Here is a 21,051-nt window from a genome sequence, read left to right as displayed (position 1 = left end):
CGTATCCAAGTCCTCACGGTGGGGCGAGGGGGTGTGATTCCCTTCCTGCTGCTGGAGACTGGGGTCAGCCCAGGACCCAGCCCAGCCTCACTGGTAGGTGATAACGCATCCCGACTTCCAGGAAGCCTCAAACTGTCCCATACCTGGGACACGATGCCCCATTCACCTGTCTCTGAAATGTGAAAGGGCTCGCTGTGCAACTGAGAAGTGGAAGTTGTTAGCATCCCTCCCCCAAATCCTGTAGCTGGAGTATGCTCGTCCCCACGCCCCCAGTGCCCTGCCCCTAGACATGAGGCAGAGTCCGTGCTTCCTCCCTTTCTCGGGGTGTGAAATCAGGGCTGCGCGACACACTGGCCAGCTTCCAGGGCACTTCGGCACTTGAATCCCCGAGGGAAAAAAAACCAAAACAAAACAACAAAACGTGGGCGGGGACAAGGGGTACGGACACGGAGAGGCCCAAGGGCCACGAGCTGTCTCCGCCCGGCTTCCCCCAGGGGACGCAGCGTCCCTCGGCACACGCCGCTCCCGCGCAGCCCGGCGGGACAGCCCCCGGCCGGCCTGGTGCGCCCGCTGCTGCCGCCCGCCCCCTCCTGGCCCCCGCACCGGGGCTGGAAAGGCTGTCTGCACTGGGGAGGGAGTCTTTGTTTGGCCCTGAACTCCTCAGGCGATTTGCAGTGCTTCCGTCACCCATCTGGGCTTGTTCAGCCATCCCGGTACTTTGCCTTTCTGGGCTACTGATGTTGTTGTTGTTGTTATTATTATTACTATTATTATTACTAGTACTAGTACTACTATGTCCATGTATTCCTTGACAACTTGCCCCCGCGATAACCCTCCACGGCCCCCCCGGGGGAAGGTGAAGCCTGGGGGTCTCGCCCGCCCCAGCCCAGGGCGGACAGCGCTGCCCTCTGCCCGCGGCTGGAAGCACCGGGGCGCTCACCCGGCCGGGGCAGCGCCGGAACGCGACACCGTGGCCAAGCGGGCAGGGGTCCGGCGGCTCCAGGACGCCCGGGGCCCGCTGGGAGACCCCGGGGGCGGCGGGGCCGGTGTCCCGGGAGCGGAGGGGCCGGGCGGGAGCGGTGGGAGCGCGGTGGGAACGCGGGGGGCAGCGCGCAGGCAGCGCGGAGGCAGCGCGCAGGCGCGGGCAGGGAGCACCCAGCTCTTTATGGCCAGGTGAGAGAGTCCCGGCTCAGGTAAGGGGAGGATTTACCCACAGGCGTCCCAGGCGAGTGGCTTGCCCTCGCAGTCCATGACCGGCAGGGACCTGGGGACTCGGAGCCCGCAGCCAGGATGTCTATCCTTGCCAAGATGGGGGACTGGCAGGTAAGGTGACCCTCTGCCCTGGGGGGCTTTATTGTTACTTTGGGACGGGAGGCAGGGCTGGAGCGAGAGAGGTGACGGGCCCGGAGGGCGCTGGGGACGAGCCTGACGCTGGGGCTGGGCGTTTTGCGGCCCTCGGTGCTGGAGCCGCCCGCGGGCACTCGTGAGGCCCGGCAGCAACAGGCAGAGAGCGGCGGACCGGGCTCGCCAGGGGCCGGGGCTGCTCCGCTGTCGCCGCGGGTGACACGACCCCGGCAGCGTGGGCCGGCCGAGGGCGGCGTGTGCCCGCCCGGGTCCGTGTGCCCGGGGCCTGCGGGGCCGGCCCGCCACGGAGCCCCGGGGCTGCCCACGGGACGCGGGGGACCCACGCGGGGCAGGGCCCGCAGCACCGGCGGCACCCGGAGCGCATCGGGGACAGCCGCGGGAGCTGAGAGCTCCCCACGAGCTCCCACCCCAGCCTGTCCCATGGAGAAACAACTCTGCCGGGTCCCACCCGGTAGTAGATGCGCCGGGGGCGCCCCTGGAAAGCACTCCCGGGAATGAGCTGAAGGGAAAAGCAGAACCCACCGGCCAAAGAGGCCAGGCGGGGAACACGCGGCCCGCCGGGGCCTCGGCCGGCCCCACGGACCCCAGGGGACCCGCACGCACCACGGGCCGGGCTGCACGTGTGGAGTTACGGAGGCTCACGGACCGGGAGAGCCTTGAAAAACCCTGGAGCGCCCTGATGCCCGTCCACTCAGGCCGGATGACCGCAGCTTGCCGACTAATGAAAGGGAAGATGCACCTTCCTGTTCAAGCACAGGGCATTTTCTTAGACAAAAGTACTTTTAAAGAATTGATTTCTTCCCCAGGACAGTCCAGTTCCATATGGAAGCCTGGTTTCTTTTTCTGCTCCCAACTTTTAGAATTAGTCTTAGACTAAGTCTTTCCTTAGACTACCCTATTTTTTTATTTCTTTAGGGTAGCAGCAAGTCGTCTAAAAAAAAAAAAAGATGAGGGAACAAAATAAGTAAACAAAAGTTATTTAAATTATTTTTACATCGGCTAACATCTTTTTATCAGACCGGTGCGAAAAAGCGATCAAAATGAGATTTTTCTTTTCTTTCATTGAAATCAATTCTTGCGCAATCGTATTTACGGGTTATCTGCCTTGAAATCTATTCCCGACTTTTCCTTACACCCCGGCCTTCCTTGCCCCTTCTCCGCGGCGCTGCGGGGCCCCCTCGCCCCGCCTGGCCGGAGGGGCCGGGCCGCGGGAATCGCCTCCCGCTGCCCCGCGTGGATCTCCGGGGAAAGCCGCCCCCTCCCCGCGCAGCCCTGCGCTCCGGGAGAGAAGGCGAAAGGGTCAGGCCTTCTTCGGCCCACGGGAGCCCCGAGCGGCCGCAGCTGGGCGGCTGTCCCGGGTGGGAGCCTCTCCCGGCCGCCCCGGTTCAGACAGTACGGCGCTGAGGGGCCATGGGCCCCTTCGCCAGCCCCCTTCCCTCCTCTTTTTCCCATCTCCAGAACCCCCCCGGGGCATTAACTAGGCTTAATCTGCCAGCTCCATTTGAACCTCAATGGGAGTAAAAACAACAATTTACTCTCCTGCCAGTGGTAGACAAAAGCGCTGGTGAAAAAGAGCATCGGGGGTGGGAGTATGGTGGAGGAGGGGAGAAGGGGAAAGAAAAAAAAAATCCGTTTAGGGGACATGGGTGTTTGTGTGTGTGAGAAGGAGCAGTCCCGGGAGCCCGGGGGCTCTGCCACCCTTTCCGGCGTGGCCACACGTGGGCCGGGCCCCCGAGGGCCCGCTGCGGCTCCCCACGGCAGCGCTGGGGCCATTCGCTCCTAGAGGCTGTAAATTTTCCTCCGACGTGGAGGGCGGGAGGGAGGGTGGCCCCGGGAGGGTCTTCCAGGCCGACGAGGCAGGTTTTGCCGTGGGCAAAAGGAAGTTTCGGTGAGCAGCAGGGCAGCCAGGTGCGCAGGCAGCCGTGGGGATGCCCGGCTCCTGGGGACGCCTGGGGACACGGCGAGCTGCGCCAGGCCCGACACGCCAGCCCCGCCGAGAGGGATGTCCTGCCCTTCGGAGAATAGAGGGATCACCCAGAGATGAGGGGAAAAAAAAAAAAAAAAAAAAAAGAAAGAAAGAAGAAAAACGGGAAAAACGAAGCCTTGCGGTGGATGTATCAAGGCTGGGCACCCGGGGAAATGAAAGAGGAGAAGGGTGGAGAGGCAAGCCCCCCAGGAGGGCAGCCTGAGCGCTCCCTTAGCGGCACATTGTTAAGCAAACGAAGCGCTCCACCTAAGAAAGTACCAAAGTTTTATTGTGGTCATTGTTTTGTCCTTTTGCTCAAGTGCTTGCAAAAGACTTTGGCTCCTGCTACAGACAATTTACCGCTCGCCCCACTTCTGTTTGGGAGATAATGTTGGATTTCTTTGGGGTGGTGTTTTTTGTTTTTTTTTTGAAGACCAATAGCCAACAGAGCCGAGAAGAAAAAAAAAAAAAAAAGAAAAAAAGCAGTTTGCGAAGGGAAGAAGCTTTTAAAATATCCACAAAAAAAAAAAAAAAAAAAAAAAAAAAAGACCAAATCCAGAGGGCAACAGAAGCCTCCGCAGACAATAACCTCTTTCGAGCAGGGCACGAGTCTCGTTTCTCCTCGCTTTGCTTCCTTTAACCTCAGTGGAAAAAAAAAAAAAAAAAAAAAAAAGGAAAAAAAGTGGGTAGGGGGAGAAATAAACCCCATGGGGTAGCTTCATGGCTAGCCCCAAACTTTCTGCGGATCTGACGGGAGCGTCTTTGATTCCCCTGGCCACTTTGCTCCCCGCTGGCAGGCACACAGCGGCCCGCAGACAGACACTGAGGCAGGCAGGGCCCGCTGCCCCCCCGCGCCGGGGCTCGGCAAGTCGAAGAAATCCTTTTTTGTCGTTAATTTTTTTTTTTTTTTTTCCCTTGCTCGTGGGTCCCTTCTACCTGTGTCCATCGCTGCAGGTTGTTGTGCTGGCGAGCAATTGGGCTGTTGTTGATATGCTAATGAGGCGATTAGACTGTGGGTAAAGAGCTGGAAAAGGGAAAAGTTTCCACCATTAGAGGGAGATCTCCGAGCGCGGACGGGAGCGCTGCCGAGCCTCCGCCAGCCGCGCTCCCCACGCCGCCCGGCACCGCCACCGTAGGGAGAGGCAAGGCAGGGAGAACCAAATCCTCTCTTTGCGCCAATCCATGAAAATGCTTTGGAAACTGACGGATAATATCAAGTATGAGGAATGTGAGGTAAGCGCTTCCCCCGGGCCCGGGCAGAGCCCCGGCCCCGCAGCTACAAGCGGGAGCCTTCAGCATCCCTCCGTCTCTCAATTTCGTTTAGGAAAACTTCTGCTCCGTCGTCAGGCTTCCTTGCGGTCCTGCAGCCGGAGAGGGGCTGGGGTCCTTCCCCAGGAACTTCGGGGCTTGTGGAAACACGGCTTTGTCGGAAGTGTATGAGGAAAGGCAAACAGGATCCAGAAGCAGCCTGGTCTATAGGTAGATCTTCCGTAGATAAGGCTCTTGTAGGATGCTACACTCATCCATATGGATGGATGGATGGATAGATGGATGGATAGGCGGTTGGCTGAATGAATGGACGCATGAATGAATGTGAGGGCCAAGAGACAAAGGGAAGAGAATTATTCTTGCACCCTAGGTACCCGAGGCATCCAAATAAATTGGCTCAGGACCCACGCTTAAATGCAGCCTTTTCGATATATCTGCGGGTTCAGGATACCGAGCTGCACAAATTTACAGGGTTCAGCTACCTAAATGAAATCATGGGTTTTGGGAGCAGTGTTCCCCCAGCCTCCTAATTTTCAGGGCCGCATTCCCACGGGTTTGAGACATAGCAATTTAACCGCTTGGGAAAAAATAAATTAAATCCACCTCATTCGGTTTTGGAGCCGTTCAGCACAGATTGTGTGCGTGCATCTCTCTCTGTGCCTGTATGTGCATCCATATTTTTACAAAGAGGCGAGTGTCTTTTAATCCGACAAAAAGGAGAAGAAGAGAAAAAAGAAGAGCGATGCCCAGGACCCATGCCTAGTCTCAAACCAACGAATACTATTGTCACCCGTTTCGAAAAAGTTGCCTGTGCAGTGGGCTCAAACCGCGCAATAAAGGACTCTACTTTGCAAGTGAACGCTGTTGTTTGGTCGTGACCCACGCGGGAAGATGCCCTCAGCCTCGGCGGAGCCTTGCCGACATGCATCTCTGCATCTCCGGCTCCAAGGGGGCACTCTCCCGTCCGACCCTGACGCTGTTTTGGGCGATGCTGTAGTTTAGGGAAGGGACCGAGGACTTGGCAGGCTCAGCGCCGACTAAGTGATTTGGTGATCTAGTCCCTGATGGAGGAGTTGGGGATGAAGCTGTCTCCCGATGTGGGAGCTGAGCTTTAGATCCACTCGTTGACCGGTGCTTGATTTCTATGAATGAGGTGTCGGGGTTTGTGGGTTGCGTAATGTTTTTTTAATAATTTTTTTTTTAGTTGGCTAAGTTGAGCTTTTTTGGTGTTTTGGATTTTTAATTTTTTTTTTTCAATCCGGAAAAAAAAGCCACATACCCCTCAGCTGCATTTCGGGTGGAAAGCGTGCCTCTTCCCCCTCCCTCCCCTCAGGACCGGTCTTCCAGTTCGCACACGTGCGAGCGTGTGGATTGCATCGCAAATGGCTTTTGTTGCCTTGCGTTAATGGGACTTCGCACCGAGGTGTTAGCAAACACGGAGGGAGCAGGAGCCGCTCCGCGAACCGGCCGGGTTGTGCGCGTACGTGTGGGGCTGGCTCCCCATGTTTACCTCGGTGCAATAGCACTTTTAAGAGAGAATGGAAAAGAGGGTGACTGTATCCCGCCGGGGGTACAACCTGCCTTAAAATTAAAAAGAAAAAAAAAAAAAGGAAAAAAGAAACAAAAAGGAATGAAAGATTAGGAAAAAAAAATGGAAAAACAAAGATAAGCCCCGAAGAAGGGCAGAGAAGCCGGGCCAGCGGCGCTCGGAGCCCGGGGCGGCCGGAGCGCCGGGGGGTCGGGGCGGGCGGGCGGAGCGTGGGGCCGGGCGCCGGCGGCGCGGCGGCTGCGGCGGGGCAGCGGCGGCGGCGAGCGGAGCGGTGCCTGTTTTAAGGGAGTTGTTTGGGAGTTGCACAGCCAGTCCGACGGGTTGCGCCGGAGCCCCGGCTTGTCTGGGCCGGGAGAAGCTCTCGCCTTGCCTCTTTTCCCGGCTCCCGCTCCCCCTCGCGTCCCTCCCGCCCTCCTTCCCTCTCCGCCTTGCTGCCTCCTGCCTTTTTCCTCCGTCTCTTCCCGGATCCTCCGAGAGGGGGGCCGCGGGGAGCCCGGCGGATGCTCCTTGGGCTCCCCAGCCCCCCCCGCCCCGGGCGCCCGCTGGTCTCTGCGCTGGGCTCCAACAGGAGGAAGAGGAGGAGGAGGAGGAGGAGGGCTGACACCCAGAGGGGGAGACACCCAAAAAAACTTTCCCAGCCGGTTTCCGGGACGTGGGGCACGGAGGCGAGCCTGCTCGGCGGCGCGGGGCGGCCGCCGCGGGGGCAGCGGCGAGGGGAGCCCCTCGGCGGGGCGCCGTCCAGGCATGGACGGGGCGGCGGCGGCGGGCGGTCCCGCGGAGCCCACCCCGCGCAAAGGCGGCGGCGGTGCGGCCGAGGGCAGCAAGAACCAAGCGGGAAGCGAGCAGCCGCTCTTCTCCCTGGGCTTTGAGGCCGGCTACGCGCAGCAGCCGCAGCCCGAGGTGCGCCCGCGAAGGACTGCGGGGCTGGGGACGCGGGGAGGCGGCAGCCGGGGGGAAGGGAAGGGAAGCGAAGGGAAGGTGAGGAAGGATGGGGGGGGGGGGGATCCCGCGCCCCCTCCCCTCTCTACTTCTGACCGTCTCTCCCACTCCCTCCCCGCCCCCTCCCGCTTTCTGCACCCCCCCCTCCTGGCTCCCACCCTCTCCCTCTCTCCGGATCTCTTTCTCTTTCACTTTTGCATGCCCTGCAACCTTTTAAAATGTTGCCCCTTTCCTGTGATTCGTCAGACGCAGCAGCATGTGCCCCCTCTCTCTCTCCCGCTCCCTCTCTCTCCCTTTTTGTCTCTCTCTCCCTCTCCCTCTCCCCCATCTCTGATTAGATACACTGATTCTTCATTCAATGGACGTCATTTAGAACAGGCTCTGCCTTGAGTTGCCTTCTCGCTTCACGCTCGATTTCCAGCCATTCTTCCCTTATTAAGTGTTCGTGTAATATTAATAGTCATGAATATCTGCTATTAGGAGTCTCCAGGAAGGCAGCAGATCTGTTATTAGGAGCTCAAGTGAAGCAGCAGCTAAGTCAAAGGAGAAAAAGAAAGAGTCAGAGGGAAAAAAAGGATTAAGAAACAAACACACACACGCTAAAAAAAAAAAAAAAGGAAAAAAAAAAGCGCCAAACAAACAACAACAACAAAAAAAAAAACAAAACAAAAAAAAAAAAAAAGAAAAAGCAACCAACTTTGACTCCTCACACCGCGCCAGGATAGAGAGCTCGCCTTGGGATCACCCGATGAAGGGCAGCAGAGACCGGTGCAAGTTCTGATGGATTATCGTGGCGCGCCCGCGGTGCAGGAGCAGCCCCGGCGCCCCGGTCCCGCCGCCCGCGCCTAGCGCCGGGTCCGGCCGCGCTCCCTCCGCGCCCGCGCCGCGCCCGCACCCGCGGGGCTCCGCCGGGGGCTGCGCGCTTCGCCGGTCCCTTTCCTCTGCCTTCTTGTTGTTTTTTCTGCCTTGACTTGTAACCCCCGACTCTTCGCAGATGTTAGTGCACAGTTTTTCGGCTATGGTGAGTTGCTTCACGTTTCTCTCGGAGGGGGCTCGGTGCGCGCTGGGTGTTGCTATTGTTGTCGGCGGTGGCAGTGGGGGTTTCACACCCAGCTTTCCGGAGAGGGCTTTTTTTTCCTTTCGTTCATTTTAATAAATTCGGTGGTTTACGTTTTGCCATTTCTCTCTTTATTTTTCTTTTCTTCCCTCCCCCTCACCCCCCCCCCCCCTTTTTTTTCCCTTTGGTCTGCTTCGAGCGAACGGCAAAAGGCTTTGCTTGGACCTTACCGCTTCGATTTCTTAACCTCGCCACCTGCAAACGTAGCATTTTCGCTTTCTCGTTCCTCTGTTTCGGGACCGTGGTTCTTTCCTTCGAATCCTCCTCCGTGGAGGCCATTCCTGTTGCCCCAGACGTTCGTGCGGGCTCCTCTGCCCGGTGTCGAGAGCCGGCAGAGCCGTGCCCGGGCTCGTTTCGGTGCCGCTCGCCCGTCGGGGCGGCGGCGCTTCCCCCGGCCGCCCGCCGCATTCCTCTGCTTCCCCGGCGGCCGGGCCGCGCTGCCCGCTCCGCTCCGCTCCCAAATCGCAGCCCGGGGCTCCGCCGGGCACCCGCGGTTCGCCTCTCCCCGTAGCTGGGGGGACCATGGCAGTGCTTTCTCCCCGAAACATTGCTAAAACTCCAAGGGGGACCTACCGGTTTGTTTGGAAGCTATTTCGGCGTTTTCTGGTAACAAAATGGCAGTGGGTTTGGATTTTCCAGGGTTTTCTTGGGACGCGATCGGTAATGTCAGCGACAGTATTTATCTCGGTTCTGTTAAGGGCCAGAGGAAGGATTTTGTGTTGTGGCAGAACTATTATTTCAATAATGCTCGCTTGTGAATCATTCTTTTTATTTGTGGGAAATACCTGCTCCTGAAATGCCGGGGCACGATCTGTTGTGAATCCGCGCTGTATCGCCGCAATGTTTTATTAATTACTATAAGCTGTCCTGCTGTAATTATTGCTATTATTGCTGTTATCATTATTGCCGTTATTATTGGTTTTTTAAAAAGCGAGGCTGCCTCTTAATTATTTGGGAAGGGAAATCAGAGGCAGAGAGATCTCCAGATCTGCTTTTCTCCGCCTCGGAGACGATGATTTGCCCCTCATCGCCCTATAGATGAAATTTTCGAGGCGATTTTGAGGAAAATCAGTTTGATATTATCTTTGTTTTTCTTTTCTCCTTTCCCCTCCCCCTCCTCCCCCTCCTCTGCACCCTCCACCCCCCAACCCTCCTCCCCCCCCGCTCCCGCTCCCCATCTCAGGAGCGCCACGACAGTACCAGCAACGGGACAGCCCGGTTACCCCAGCTGGGGACCGTGGGTCAGTCTCCCTACACCAGCGCCCCACCGCTCTCGCACACCCCCAACGCCGACTTCCAGCCGCCCTACTTCCCCCCCCCTTACCAGCCCATCTACCCCCAGTCTCAGGACCCCTATTCCCACGTGAACGACCCGTACAGCCTCAACCCCCTGCACGCCCAGCCGCAGCCCCAGCACCCAGGATGGCCGGGACAGAGGCAGAGCCAGGAGACGGGGCTGCTCCACACGCACCGCGGCTTGCCCCACCAGCTCTCGGGGCTCGACCCGCGCAGGGACTACCGGCGGCACGACGACCTGCTGCACGCCCCGCACGGGCTGGGCTCGGGGCTGGCCGACCTGCCCCTGCACTCCATCCCCCACGCCATCGAGGACGTGCCGGTAAGCCAAGGGGTCGCCCCGGAGCCCACTCGTCCCTCTTACCGCGGGAGATCAACGTCGGGGGGAGAGGAAGGGAGGGAGGGAGGGAGGGAGCGAGGGGAACCCCCCGCCCCCCCTCCAAAAAAATAAAAGAGGAAGGGAAGAAGAGAACTCGCCCCCTCCCCGTCCCCCAGGGAAAAGTGAAGCCCCCACCTAGAACAAAAGGTTCTCTCGCAGCTCTCGTCCCTGAGCGACGTCTCCCCGCTAACTTGCCCACTAAAATATAAATAAATCAAATTACTGTCATCGTTAACAATATCTTTCCTTCTCAATGACAATAAGCTGTTACGATTGGAAGAATATATAATATCACCACAGGGCCGTGCATTTGGGGATTTCTTACTGCCTTGGGAAAGACACGAGTCTGAAATGCCTGTGAGGACATTTAACGAGATCTCACAAATGTAAAGGGGGGGGGGGTGGGGGGAAAACGGGTGAAAGTGGCCTGAGAAGGAAAAATTGGTTTCCCGTGATTACAGGATTGGCATATGGAATAACCACATCCAAAGTTATAAGAGGGTATGGGCAGATCCTCTTCTCTAAAGGAATTAATTGACAAATCAGGGAAGAGGTGTACTAAAATGCTGCCGCCTTCTTTTAGTAGCGGTGCAAAGGGATGACCTCATAAATCATTACCTATAGGTTATCGAATTTGAGTCAGACCTGCTACACCCTATATTAAATCAAATGTTGGGAGCCTATTGGAGGATGCATTATTTGGGGGAACCTAATTCTATTATCGATGAGTACAGACTTTAAAAATGATTTCTAATTAAGCATGACATTAGTGCACAGGCTACTTACAAAGCAAGCCAGGGCTATTGTTCAGTTAGGAAAGTGGCCTTATGCAACATGATAGGTCATGATCAAAGTTCATCTTTCTGGGTTTCTCCCTGAAAATGGAATTAGAACATGGCAATAAATTTATTAAAGCCCACAGAGCTCATGCTGAGGGACTGAAGCTGCTCGACTTGCAGGAGGAAAGAGGAGGAGGGAACTGTGGTATCTGGATGTGATTTTTGCCGAAATGCCATCCCAAATTACAGGATCAAATATTACAACAATATATTCGCTGACAGTTTAATGAGTACAGTTTCGTGTTGCAAGGATAATGTTCAGATGAACTTACCTATTTTTGGGGGTCATTTTGAAATCTTTTGTAAATTATACTCAGAGAAAATAGTGAATTTATTACAGCCCTCATCTGGCTAAATTAGCCACAGAAAATTGCTGGTTGTGTTTAGCAGTTTTGCAATAAACGCATACGTTTTCCAAAGTGTAGGATTTAGTAAGCAATTTGGATCTGTTAAAAGCAGGTCGACTCTTTAAACTTGATATAAAATAACATGGAGGCAATTGTATGAATAAACTAATTTGTTGACTGCAAGCCCCTGATTGCTGTAGGAAAACATGACCTAAAATGTTCTCCTGAATTCTCCCTCTCCTCAGTTGTGCTCCAAGGCAGTGGGCTGATTCAGGAAGCCTCCTCTTCAGATCTATGAATTAATAGCATTGCTATACTTCGTGAAAACCAAATGCCATCTGGTTTAAATCCTTGAGCCAGTCTAGCCATTTTTTTTTTCTCTGTAAGGCTGAATCAGCAGGCTTCACGAAGGAGAGAATAAAATAAGAGGGTGCATCTTTTAGGTGTGTTTTATCTGGTTAAAAAAAAAAAATCCGTTACAGAAATCTGAGTTGGGAGGATAATTTTGGAATTTTTCTGCTGCTGCAACTGTTAACCTTTAATAAAAACGACTGCTTAATATTTAAGAAAGTCAAGTAGACGGTGAAAATTATTTAATCGTAAATATCTCTGTGGGATTTTAAACTTAACAGTCCTCCCTGTACGGAATATGTGTAGAAATAGCACAAATAAAAGTATTATGCCACACTACATTTACTTTATGGGTTTAGGGTGCATGCATAAAGGGATCATATTTCCCCATATAGTTAAAACACAAGAACTGCAGCAGTAGTCATTTCTGAACATTTCTCAATTTAATTATACTTAAATCCAGAAGCACTTTAGGCAAGTTACAAATGAGAGCATTGAGTATAATAAAACCTGTAATAAAGCAACTTAGTACCATCCACCCGGAATCATTGAGATCAGGCACAATTAACAGGAGCATAAATCCAAGACAGAATGGAAAATGTTAGAATCAGTATTATTGTTGGACAAAGACTAGAGAAGGAAGTAATAGTTTTTTAAATGGTAATGCCTGGGTTTTGTAACGATTGCGAAATCTTCTATCTCAGCAGCGCTGGTGTTAATTTGTAAACACAGCCAGACATTATATTGCCTGTCAGTTTTTGGAATTAGAAAACATGATTTCATTTGACTTTCTAATCACGTCGCGACTCGGCCGCGCGAAGCGCAGCTGTACCGCGGCCGCGGACCCTGCGCGGGGACAATAGTGGGAGCCCGGGGGTGCGCGGGGCTCCGCGCTCTTTGTGCTTCCCTCCCGCGGGCGCGGACACGGACACGGAGCGGGCGCAGCGCCCCGGGCAAGGGCCGGGGCTGCTTCCCGGGGAGGAGGGAAGGGACGGACGGGAGGAGGGAGCCCGCAGAAGCTTAAGGCCACTCGGGCCCCGGGGGTGTGAGTGATTTATTGTATTTTTTCTTGGGGATCGGGGGAAGAGCTGGGAGGGATGCAGGATTCCTCTCGATAAAGGAAACCTCCCCCAAATCTCCTGCCTCCCTTCTCCCCCCCATCTATCCATTTCCGTGCAGGATCTGTTGTTTCCCTCCCCACAGCGTGCCCAGGAATGGGGGGAGCACAAAACTTCTCCCTCACCCCATCCCAGCTCGGCCCTCCCTGCCTTTTGTTGTGGTTGTGCACTGACATCCCTGCCTGTTCCTTTTGTTGCAGCACGTAGAAGACCCCGGTATTAACATCCCAGATCAAACTGTAATTAAGAAAGGTAAGCTGTTTCCTTGCGCATACCAAACATGTCGTCACAGGCTGGGGACTGCTCGCTGGGAGGACTCACCCGGCCTCCCCCCTCTCCCCTCCAGCCCCCCGGCCCCGGGCGCCTTCCTCTGGCATGTACTGCTGGCCGAGAAAGGTTGGAAGCAAAGAAAAACGGGCGATGTGGGTTGAAATCCGCCCTCTTAAATGGCCACGTTTGCCGGATATTTTAATTATTATTGCCGTTAACGAGGAAAAATGTTAGCAGATGATCTAGAAAATCCGAGCCGGTCTTTTAGTGCTTTAGCGAACAATTGGGTTTCATGGTTTGCCCCATGCATCTGGCTGAGCGGAGGGCTTGAATCGTTGTTGGTAAACTGGAGCTGTGAACGCGAAATCGTTGTTCCCCCTCCTTCGGGTTTTCTTATTTAAATCACGCCGGTGATGAGGTGGGACTGGTGGAGAACAAGGGGCGAGTTTCTGGAAACTGATGTTTGTCGGTGGTTAGGGTGGTTTGGTTTTCGTTGGCTTTGTGCGCTTGCTTCACTTGGATTTGAATTGAATTGCTTGGAAGCTGGTACCCAAATCGTGCTAAATATTTATTGCAAATTTTCACTCGATTTTCATTTCCCGTCGTTCTTTGGACAATCGAAAGATTGAGAAAGGTGGCACAGGGCATTTTGCAAAGCAGGTTCTTGGTGGCAAGTGATGGGTTTTTTGTTTGGACGCTGTGTAGTGAGAAGGCTGTTGGAGTAAAACTGGCGGGGTGGAAGGCACAGCTAGCTCCTGCCTGCTCTGAGGGCTGCTGTGGCTGCGTGGCCACCTGGAATTTGGGTACCCAGGCCACCACAGGAGAGAGGTGCTGAGCAGAGGCACTCTCCTCTCTAACCCTAATTGCTCTACAACCAGCGAACCTGAAGTTTCATACCCCCCCCACCCCCCGCCCGTAAAGCCTTTGTCACGTCAAATTAGATGTGCAAGGGATAAATCTTAAGAGATGCTCTTTCCAAGTCGACATGATAATTGGCTCTTTTATTAGTAATCTCAAGAGTTCGTTTAACTCCTGTTGTATCTATTAGCCTTCCCAGAGCTATTAATGTCACAAGTGATCTATCCAAAACGGAGGGAGCCCCCCGCTTGGTTGGACTGCGCCCGCCAAGCGGAGCGGGCTAAGGCAGAGGAGAAAGGGAAGGCGGCCAGGACCCGAGGCACGGAACGGCGGCACCTCCCCGCCGGCCGCCGCCGGGCAGGGACCGAGCTGTATTTTGGGGTGCCGGTCCTCCGCCGGGTTACGGGTTTTCCACGTCTAAATTTGTGCACTGGCGGGGCCCCGGGCTTGCCGCACGCCCTGCGCCGCTGCCCGGGCACTGCCGGCCCGACACGGCGGTACCGGCGTGCGGCACCCCGGCCTCGGCGCCCGACGGGGGCTGCAGCGGGGTCTTTTCAATTTCCCCGCTGCGGGTCGAGGGATATCCGGCTCTCCCCCTGCGCCTCCCGACGGGAAAGGGGAGGGGTGCCCCCGCTGCGTCCCCGCTGCCCCGCAGGCGGTGCGGGCCGGGGCTGGCCGCAGAGAGCGGCTCGGCTGCTTCCCCTCCCTCCCCGGCTCCCCGCCCGCTCCTCACCCTCACCTCCCTGCTCCTCCCTCCCTGCAGGCCCCGTGTCCCTCTCCAAGTCTAACAACAACGCCGTCTCCTCCATCCCCATCAACAAGGACGCGCTCTTCGGCGGGGTGGTGAACCCCAACGAGGTCTTCTGCTCGGTGCCGGGCCGCCTCTCGCTGCTCAGCTCCACCTCCAAGTACAAGGTCACGGTGGCGGAAGTGCAGAGACGCCTGTCGCCGCCCGAGTGCCTCAACGCCTCCCTGCTGGGCGGAGTGCTCCGGAGGTGAGGGGAGGGGGGACGCGGGAGGCGGGATGCCGGGCCGCGCCGTGCGGGAGGCAGGCAGGCAGGGAGGGAGGGAGGGATAGGGATAGGGATAGGGATAGGGATGGAGGCAGGGAAGGCGGGGGACGAGCGCCCACGCGGGGCGGCGGCGCGGGGGGAGTGCGGCGGCCGCCGCTAGGGGGCGAGGCGCGCGCGGCCGGCGGGGCAGCGCGGCCGGGCGGCGGGAGGGGGCCTGGGCGCTGTCGCCATGGCAACGCGCGGCCTTGCGCGGCCCCCGGAGCCCCGCCGTGGGGGCCCTGCGTGTCCCTGTCCCTCTCGTGGCCATGAACACCCCCACGGGCACACACACATATACACACTTACCCCCAGGAACGGCTTAGAGGCGGGCACCCTGCCGTGGGCTCCCACCCTGTGGTGGCCTCACCCAGGCAATTAGGCAGTGCCTGGGCAGGGAATACCATCCAGGATTAATTAAGGCAGCTCCCATCTCTGCAGCCCCGCTTAGCCCAGCTCTGCTGCGAAGCCACAGATGGGCCACGTAGAGTTTGGTGTGAGAGCAGTGATGCTCTGGGGCTGTCGGCCCTGCAAATCGTCCCCCTCTCTTCACGCCCTGGGAGAAGCTGCCCCCGTGTCCATGGCACCTTGGGAGCTCAGGGAGACACCTCAGAGCTCCGCATCAGCTCCTGGGATGATCTAGAACTTAGTGAGGGCCGCTGTTCTTGAGGTGTGATCCAAAGCACCATCCCTATATGTGGGCTTCAGCTTTCAGCAACAGTTGGTCTTGAACCTCCCACAGCCATGCATCCCATCCCTTGTGCCTAAACCTTTTATTCCCTTCCCTGGAAAATGATGTGTTGGGGACATGTGTGGGCGGGAGTCAAAGTAGGAGCAAGTGTTCCCCCAAGCCCCATTTCTCAATGCCTTTCTGTGTGGAGCAGGGCAAAGTCTAAAAACGGAGGGAGATCTCTGAGGGAGAAACTGGACAAAATAGGACTAAACCTGCCAGCTGGGAGGCGTAAAGCTGCTAACGTTACCTTGCTCACCTCACTCGTGGAGGGTAAGTGACTCCAAGAGCTGGGAGGGCTCCTTTGGAAAATGTGCCTGTTACTTTTGACAAAATGGGAGAAGATTTGCTGTTGGGTTGTTCGGGGTTTCTTTCTCTTTTCCCAGAGTTGGTGCTGCTCACTGGCATTTGGAAGGGCGTTATTTTCTGTGTCTTAAAAAAAGATCAGGTTAATTGTGTGCCTTTGCTTTTTTGTTATAACCTGAAACGGGTTTGTGCGAGTCCTGCAGACTCAGCAAAGCGTTCTATTATTTATTTGCTTTTAAGTTTCTGAGCTAGATGTTTTTAGGGCCCCATCTTGCTCGCTCATTCAAATGAGTAATCCCTCTGTGGAGTAAGCAGATCCCATTGGGAGCAGCATGGGAAGGATCCCTGTGAAGGGAGATTGTGGGCTTGTGAGCCCCATAAGAGACCCATGAATATCGAGTTGAAAGTTAGGGGCAGCAGAGCCTCTAATACTTCACTGCTGTTCTTCTGCCACAGGTGGACAACCAAGCAATTTTAAATGTCAGAAGCTGCAGCTACTTTAAGTTTGTTTTCCCTCCCAGCCTGCAGCCACATAACAGTAAATCATTTAACTTTTCTGACATCTGCATTTGAGAAATGCGTGACCATTACTTCCTGAATTAATTTGGGAATCCTTGACCTGAGCCATGAATTAATGGTGTCCTGAAAGCCTCAAAGTTGCACCACTGCCAGCCCCCACTCCCTTTTGGTTCTCATTTTCAGAACACATGTTCCCTTGGCTGTATCATTCTCCTCTGCTTTGGCTGGAAAAGGTGCAACTTGCTTTAATGCATTGGGATGTCCTGTGCTGTCTGTACGGGGAGGTGGGAAGCTCAAGAGTTTGCAGTTATTTAATTTTGAAGCAGTGGCTGTGTCACACTGGCTGACACAAAGTATGTCTGAGGCCTGCAGAGAGACCCCTCTCCTTTCCCCTTACTTTCGAGTTCGGCTGCATTTTAAACTGGTTCAGTTTCTAAAGTGCTTTTAAGCTCAGCCTGAGCTGTCCAGGTTCAGCTTAAGTTTGGTTGTGTAGGCAGGAATTTGTTTTGTTGTCGCTTCGCATTCTGCAAGAAATGTTTCATGTTCAAAGGGATGGGGAAAGACGCGCTGTGTGATGATGCCAGGCGTCATTTTTTTAAACATCAGGATTAGTGAACAAACTATATTTATACTGCGTGAAAATTACCGCGGCTTCATGTTTCTGAAAAGGCTTTGCAATTGCATTGACACGCTGCTGTAGTAAAAAAAATCACGAGGGGAAAACTTGTAAAAAGTCTAGATTTGGTAGATGCTTAACATTATTTGTGATGTTAATGAATATGGAGAAGGTTTTATGGTAATCCATTGTTCTGTTTGGCTTTCACATACAATGGCTTTGAAAAGAATGATTTTTTAAAAAAACAAAACCAGAGGCCTGATCTTCAGATAACTTAGTGATGGTGGCTAATTCTGGGGAGATGATAGTATAAACATTGCTGAGGCTTCGAGTCCCATAGCGATGAGGCAGTTTCTAGAGCACTGTTATTGTTTATGATCCGCTCCATTTTATGGAAACAAGCTCACTGGACTGAGGCTTTGAAGCTCTAATTGGCGCATGCGTTCTTCCGGAGCTAGAGCTAATGGCAGGAAGCCCTGCAGTAAAAACCAACTGGTTCAGGAAATTAAAACCAAAGATTTGAAAATCAACAAAACAGACAGACTCGGTGGAATGACCCTAAAATTCTCATGGTTAATCGTTTGGGGGTGAACATATAATTATATGCGATCAAGTTAAATTTTAAACACTTAGCTGTTTAATGCATTTTATTTAGAAGAGCTCTAGGAGTAATTATGATCAATACTGATCATTGATGCATTGCAAAAGAATATAGAAATGTGGCTGAGGCAAACACATTTTCAGAGTAAATAGCTGTGAATAAAATGTACATAAATGGCTCTCTATCGGTATGGAGATGTAAATAGAAGCACACATTCTAAGTGGATGGAGCCGGTCTGTCTAAAAATATCTCTTAGTCAATGTGAACTTTTAAAAATTCTTATGTGAGATTTCACTTGTAACAGTTGTTATGAAAATATGCATTTGCAATGCCTTCAACTGAAGCAACGAAAACTGCAAGATAAGATTTAATTAACATTTCTGGCCCTAACTTTTTCAAAGAGAAAATGTCCAAGCTTTTGAGAAGAAAAGCCCAAGTAGAATGTAATGGTTTTTTTAATTGTATTTTTGCCTCTGTTCAGTGTGTACTGATGAGCTGTGTTTCTTTCCGTCCCCACCCGTGCCTCCCTATTCAGGAGAAGCAGTACATCTAGCTAGAGATTTTGGGTACGTTTGTGAGACAGAATTTCCTGCCAAAGCAGTAGCTGAATTTCTCAACCGACAACATTCCGATCCAAACGAGCAAGTCACAAGAAAAAACATGCTTCTAGCTACAAAGTAAGACATTTAACTTTCTGGCATGTTGCTTAGAAATAAGGGAGGGGGACAAACTCGAGTTTGGGGCTTTTATTTGTGAAGATATTTGTTTTCTGCATAACCAGTGGCTGATGGCTTTGTAAGTTGGGAGGGTGTGTGTTGGCCCTCCTACTACAGGAGAGCTTGGTTTCCTCCAAATCTGTTTGTGCAGATTACCTTGAATGTCAATTGTGCAAATTGAGAGTGGATGTTTAGTTACAGAAAAAGCAGTAATTCTTCAAAGCAAAACATCTTCTGGGCCTATTCACTTAGCTTATCAATTTAAGTAGAAGGGGAAGTCTTCCCATTGACAGTAAAATAAAACTGGCACATTAAACCGATTTCAGTTCATTAAAATCGGGAATGGTTCTTCCTGCCTAGGCAGCACTGTTACTTAGCTAATACAGGGATATTAAAAATATATTTTAAATGACAATCTGTACGCAGTTAAAATGCTAGCAGAGTTTATCGTTGGTGGGGCTGCCTAGACTTCCAGGTAGTGTGTGAAAAGAAAATTATTGTTTTGGTATGTTTGCTGGAAATTAAAAGGGTTGTTTAGTAGCCCTTAATTACCAACAGAGGTGTCACCAAAGGGCACAGTGCTAGAGGACACAAGCAGGAGATGGGAGCTGCTTTATGGCTGGAAGACATTAACGTGGGTTTTAGAATACAAACTGTTTCAACATGCCTCTGAGCTCTCTTGCTGTAAGGTGTGTTATTTCTCCAACCATTTGTGCAGTGAGTGGGTGATATAACCTATCTTCTGCACCATGCCCTCATATCCTCCCTTTTCACCTCCCTGGAAGGAAATTTCCAGGCGCTGGTTAGCGTCAGCTTTCCCCTCTGTGGAAAGGTCCCTTTGGATTTGGAGATAGACATTTACATATATAAATGTTTCAGAATACCCTAATTTAAATCCTCACTTGCCAGTGAGGATTTTGCCCTCACTCATTGCCCTCACTCATTCTTCATGACACACAGGTGTGTGTTTCAGCCTTGTGAAGGAAGAGGGCCCTATCTCTCTCTGGCTTCCCCCTAAAAAAGGAATCTTCTAAGATACGGATAAATCCCTTAGCTTACCTTTGGATATCTTAGCCTGTCTATTAAGCCTGCTCAGGAACTTTAAACTGTGTCTGTGCTCCAAACCCCAGCAGGGCAGGGATGTGTGTTTGTGAAGAGTGTTGGGGGTTGAGATACAGAGAGTGGTGGGGCAAGAGGCATGTGTCTCCATGTTCCTGTTGCCTGCCGGTGTGTTGGATGGGGCTGGGGTGTGATGTGTGGTGGGTGTGCTGTTGTGTGTGCATGCAAGGTGAAGGGAAGAGGTTTGTGCCTGCTGGGGAAGTGTGAGAATTGGGGAAGGATTCAGAGAGAGGAGAGGGAGAAAGGAGAGTGTGTATGCTCAGGAGCAGGAGCCCCCTTGGTCCAGGGGCTTGTGCAGTCTAGCAGGGAGAATGCACGGGCTTTGCTGCCGCCAGTGATGGTTCATTTCTCTCCCTCTCTCTTCCCTTCCCTCCCTCCTTCCCTCTGTCTCTCTGCTCCATTTGTGCTACAGACAGATCTGTAAAGAGTTCACCGACCTGCTGGCTCAGGACCGATCTCCCCTGGGGAACTCGCGGCCCAACCCCATTTTGGAGCCGGGCATCCAGAGCTGCCTGACCCACTTCAACCTCATCTCGCACGGCTTTGGGAGCCCGGCGGTGTGTGCTGCTGTCACCGCCCTGCAGAACTATCTCACCGAGGCGCTCAAGGCCATGGACAAAATGTACCTCAGCAACAACCCCAACAGCCACACAGACAACAGCACCAAAAGCGGCGACAAAGAGGAGAAGCACCGAAAGTGAGGATCCCCCCCACACACGCTCCTCTCCCTTCCCCCTCATAGCCCATCGATCCATTCATCTCCCTCCTCCCTCTCCCCGGCACCCAGCACCCCAGGCTACAGCAACAGAATGAGCGTCCTTCTGCCAGTCCTGTTCTCTGACTCTGCAGGACTGCTCTGCCCTCTCTCCACACCCCTTCCCAGCATCCACATTTCCATTTGCTCCTGCTTAAATTCCCCTCTCTTCCCACTGCCACCATCGTTTAATCCCAGTTTGGAGCCTAAGAGAACAGAACAGGGGGACGGAGCCAGCAAAGAAAAAAAGTTCTGTCTTGAGTTTGTGAACTTTTTTTTAAATAAAACAAAAGGAGAAAAAAAAACCAACAAAAAATAAAACAAAAAAGAAAAGGACTTTTTTTTTTCTAAAAATATATTAAAAATTAAAAAAAAAACAAACAAAAAGAAATAAATGATACTTTAAAATTCTATGAGCTTCACCGGACTGAATCACCACCTTCCCTTACATAAACTTCAGTTAAGATTGTAGCCATACTAACAATGAAAGAAAAAAGTGAAAAAGTACAACAGCAACAGCAGACAGACAAAAGGCAAAGAGGACTGATGACATTTTATCAGTATTGTGAATAAACTTGAACACAAAACACAAGCAGTTCCATGTCATATCTTCAGTTGTAGAACTTTTTCCTGTCCAAGGTAAAGCGACCAACTTGAACTTTCTATTGCAACACGATTCACGGTTATTATATAAGGGAATCAGTGTTCATGTATGTATATATTTATTTATGTGTAATTTAATGGGAATTGTAAATATGGTGAGTCTGTTTTAAGCCTTTTTTTATTTATCTGGTGATCTCGTTTACCTCTTGTTTAGTGGGTTTTAAATCTTTCCCTCTTAGTTCATCATGTGGTTCATGGTACTTATTTAGATATCAGAGGTTTTTTGGGGGTTTTTCTCTGGGATTCATCATTTTTAGCCCTATTGTAGCATGTTAAAAGCGACAATGAAGCAGCTGAACAAATAAAAAACCATTA

General features: G+C 52.9%; 1 protein-coding gene across 3 annotated transcripts; it reads left to right on the top strand.

Annotated features, from left to right (window-relative positions):
• The first annotated feature begins 1,290 nt into the window (after positions 1–1,290).
• TFAP2A (transcription factor AP-2 alpha) lies at positions 1,291–20,020 on the top strand. Of its 3 annotated transcripts, none has more exons than XM_054285032.1 (7): positions 1,291–1,323; positions 9,389–9,823; positions 12,736–12,787; positions 14,427–14,658; positions 15,597–15,715; positions 18,020–18,161; positions 19,732–20,020. In XM_054285032.1, exons 1-7 carry the CDS (start codon positions 1,291–1,293, stop codon positions 20,018–20,020), a joined length of 1,302 nt encoding a protein of 433 aa, XP_054141007.1. The 3 variants fall into 3 exon arrangements, with proteins under 3 accessions (XP_054141007.1, XP_054141006.1, XP_054141005.1); XM_054285031.1 differs by lacking the exon at positions 1,291–1,323 and adding an exon at positions 4,514–4,564; XM_054285030.1 differs by lacking the exon at positions 1,291–1,323 and adding an exon at positions 8,083–8,109.
• The last annotated feature ends 1,031 nt before the right edge of the window (positions 20,021–21,051 follow it).

This window comes from Melozone crissalis, unplaced genomic scaffold (assembly GCF_028551555.1).
Source record: "Melozone crissalis strain CALT ecotype California unplaced genomic scaffold, PUWL_Pcris_2 ptg000042l_1, whole genome shotgun sequence".
Taxonomy (NCBI): domain Eukaryota; kingdom Metazoa; phylum Chordata; class Aves; order Passeriformes; family Passerellidae; genus Melozone; species Melozone crissalis.
This window is presented reverse-complemented; position numbering and strand designations above follow the sequence as displayed.

Bases quoted from the DNA above. Each gene is read 5' to 3' on its own strand.
- TFAP2A (XM_054285031.1), top strand. From the start codon at position 4,514: ATGAAAATGCTTTGGAAACTGACGGATAATATCAAGTATGAGGAATGT. The intron at 9,824-12,735 runs GTAAGCCAAGGG...CTTTTGTTGCAG, and splicing joins ACGCCATCGAGGACGTGCCG to CACGTAGAAGACCCCGGTAT. The intron at 15,716-18,019 runs GTAAGTGACTCC...CTCCCTATTCAG, and splicing joins GCTCACCTCACTCGTGGAGG to GAGAAGCAGTACATCTAGCT.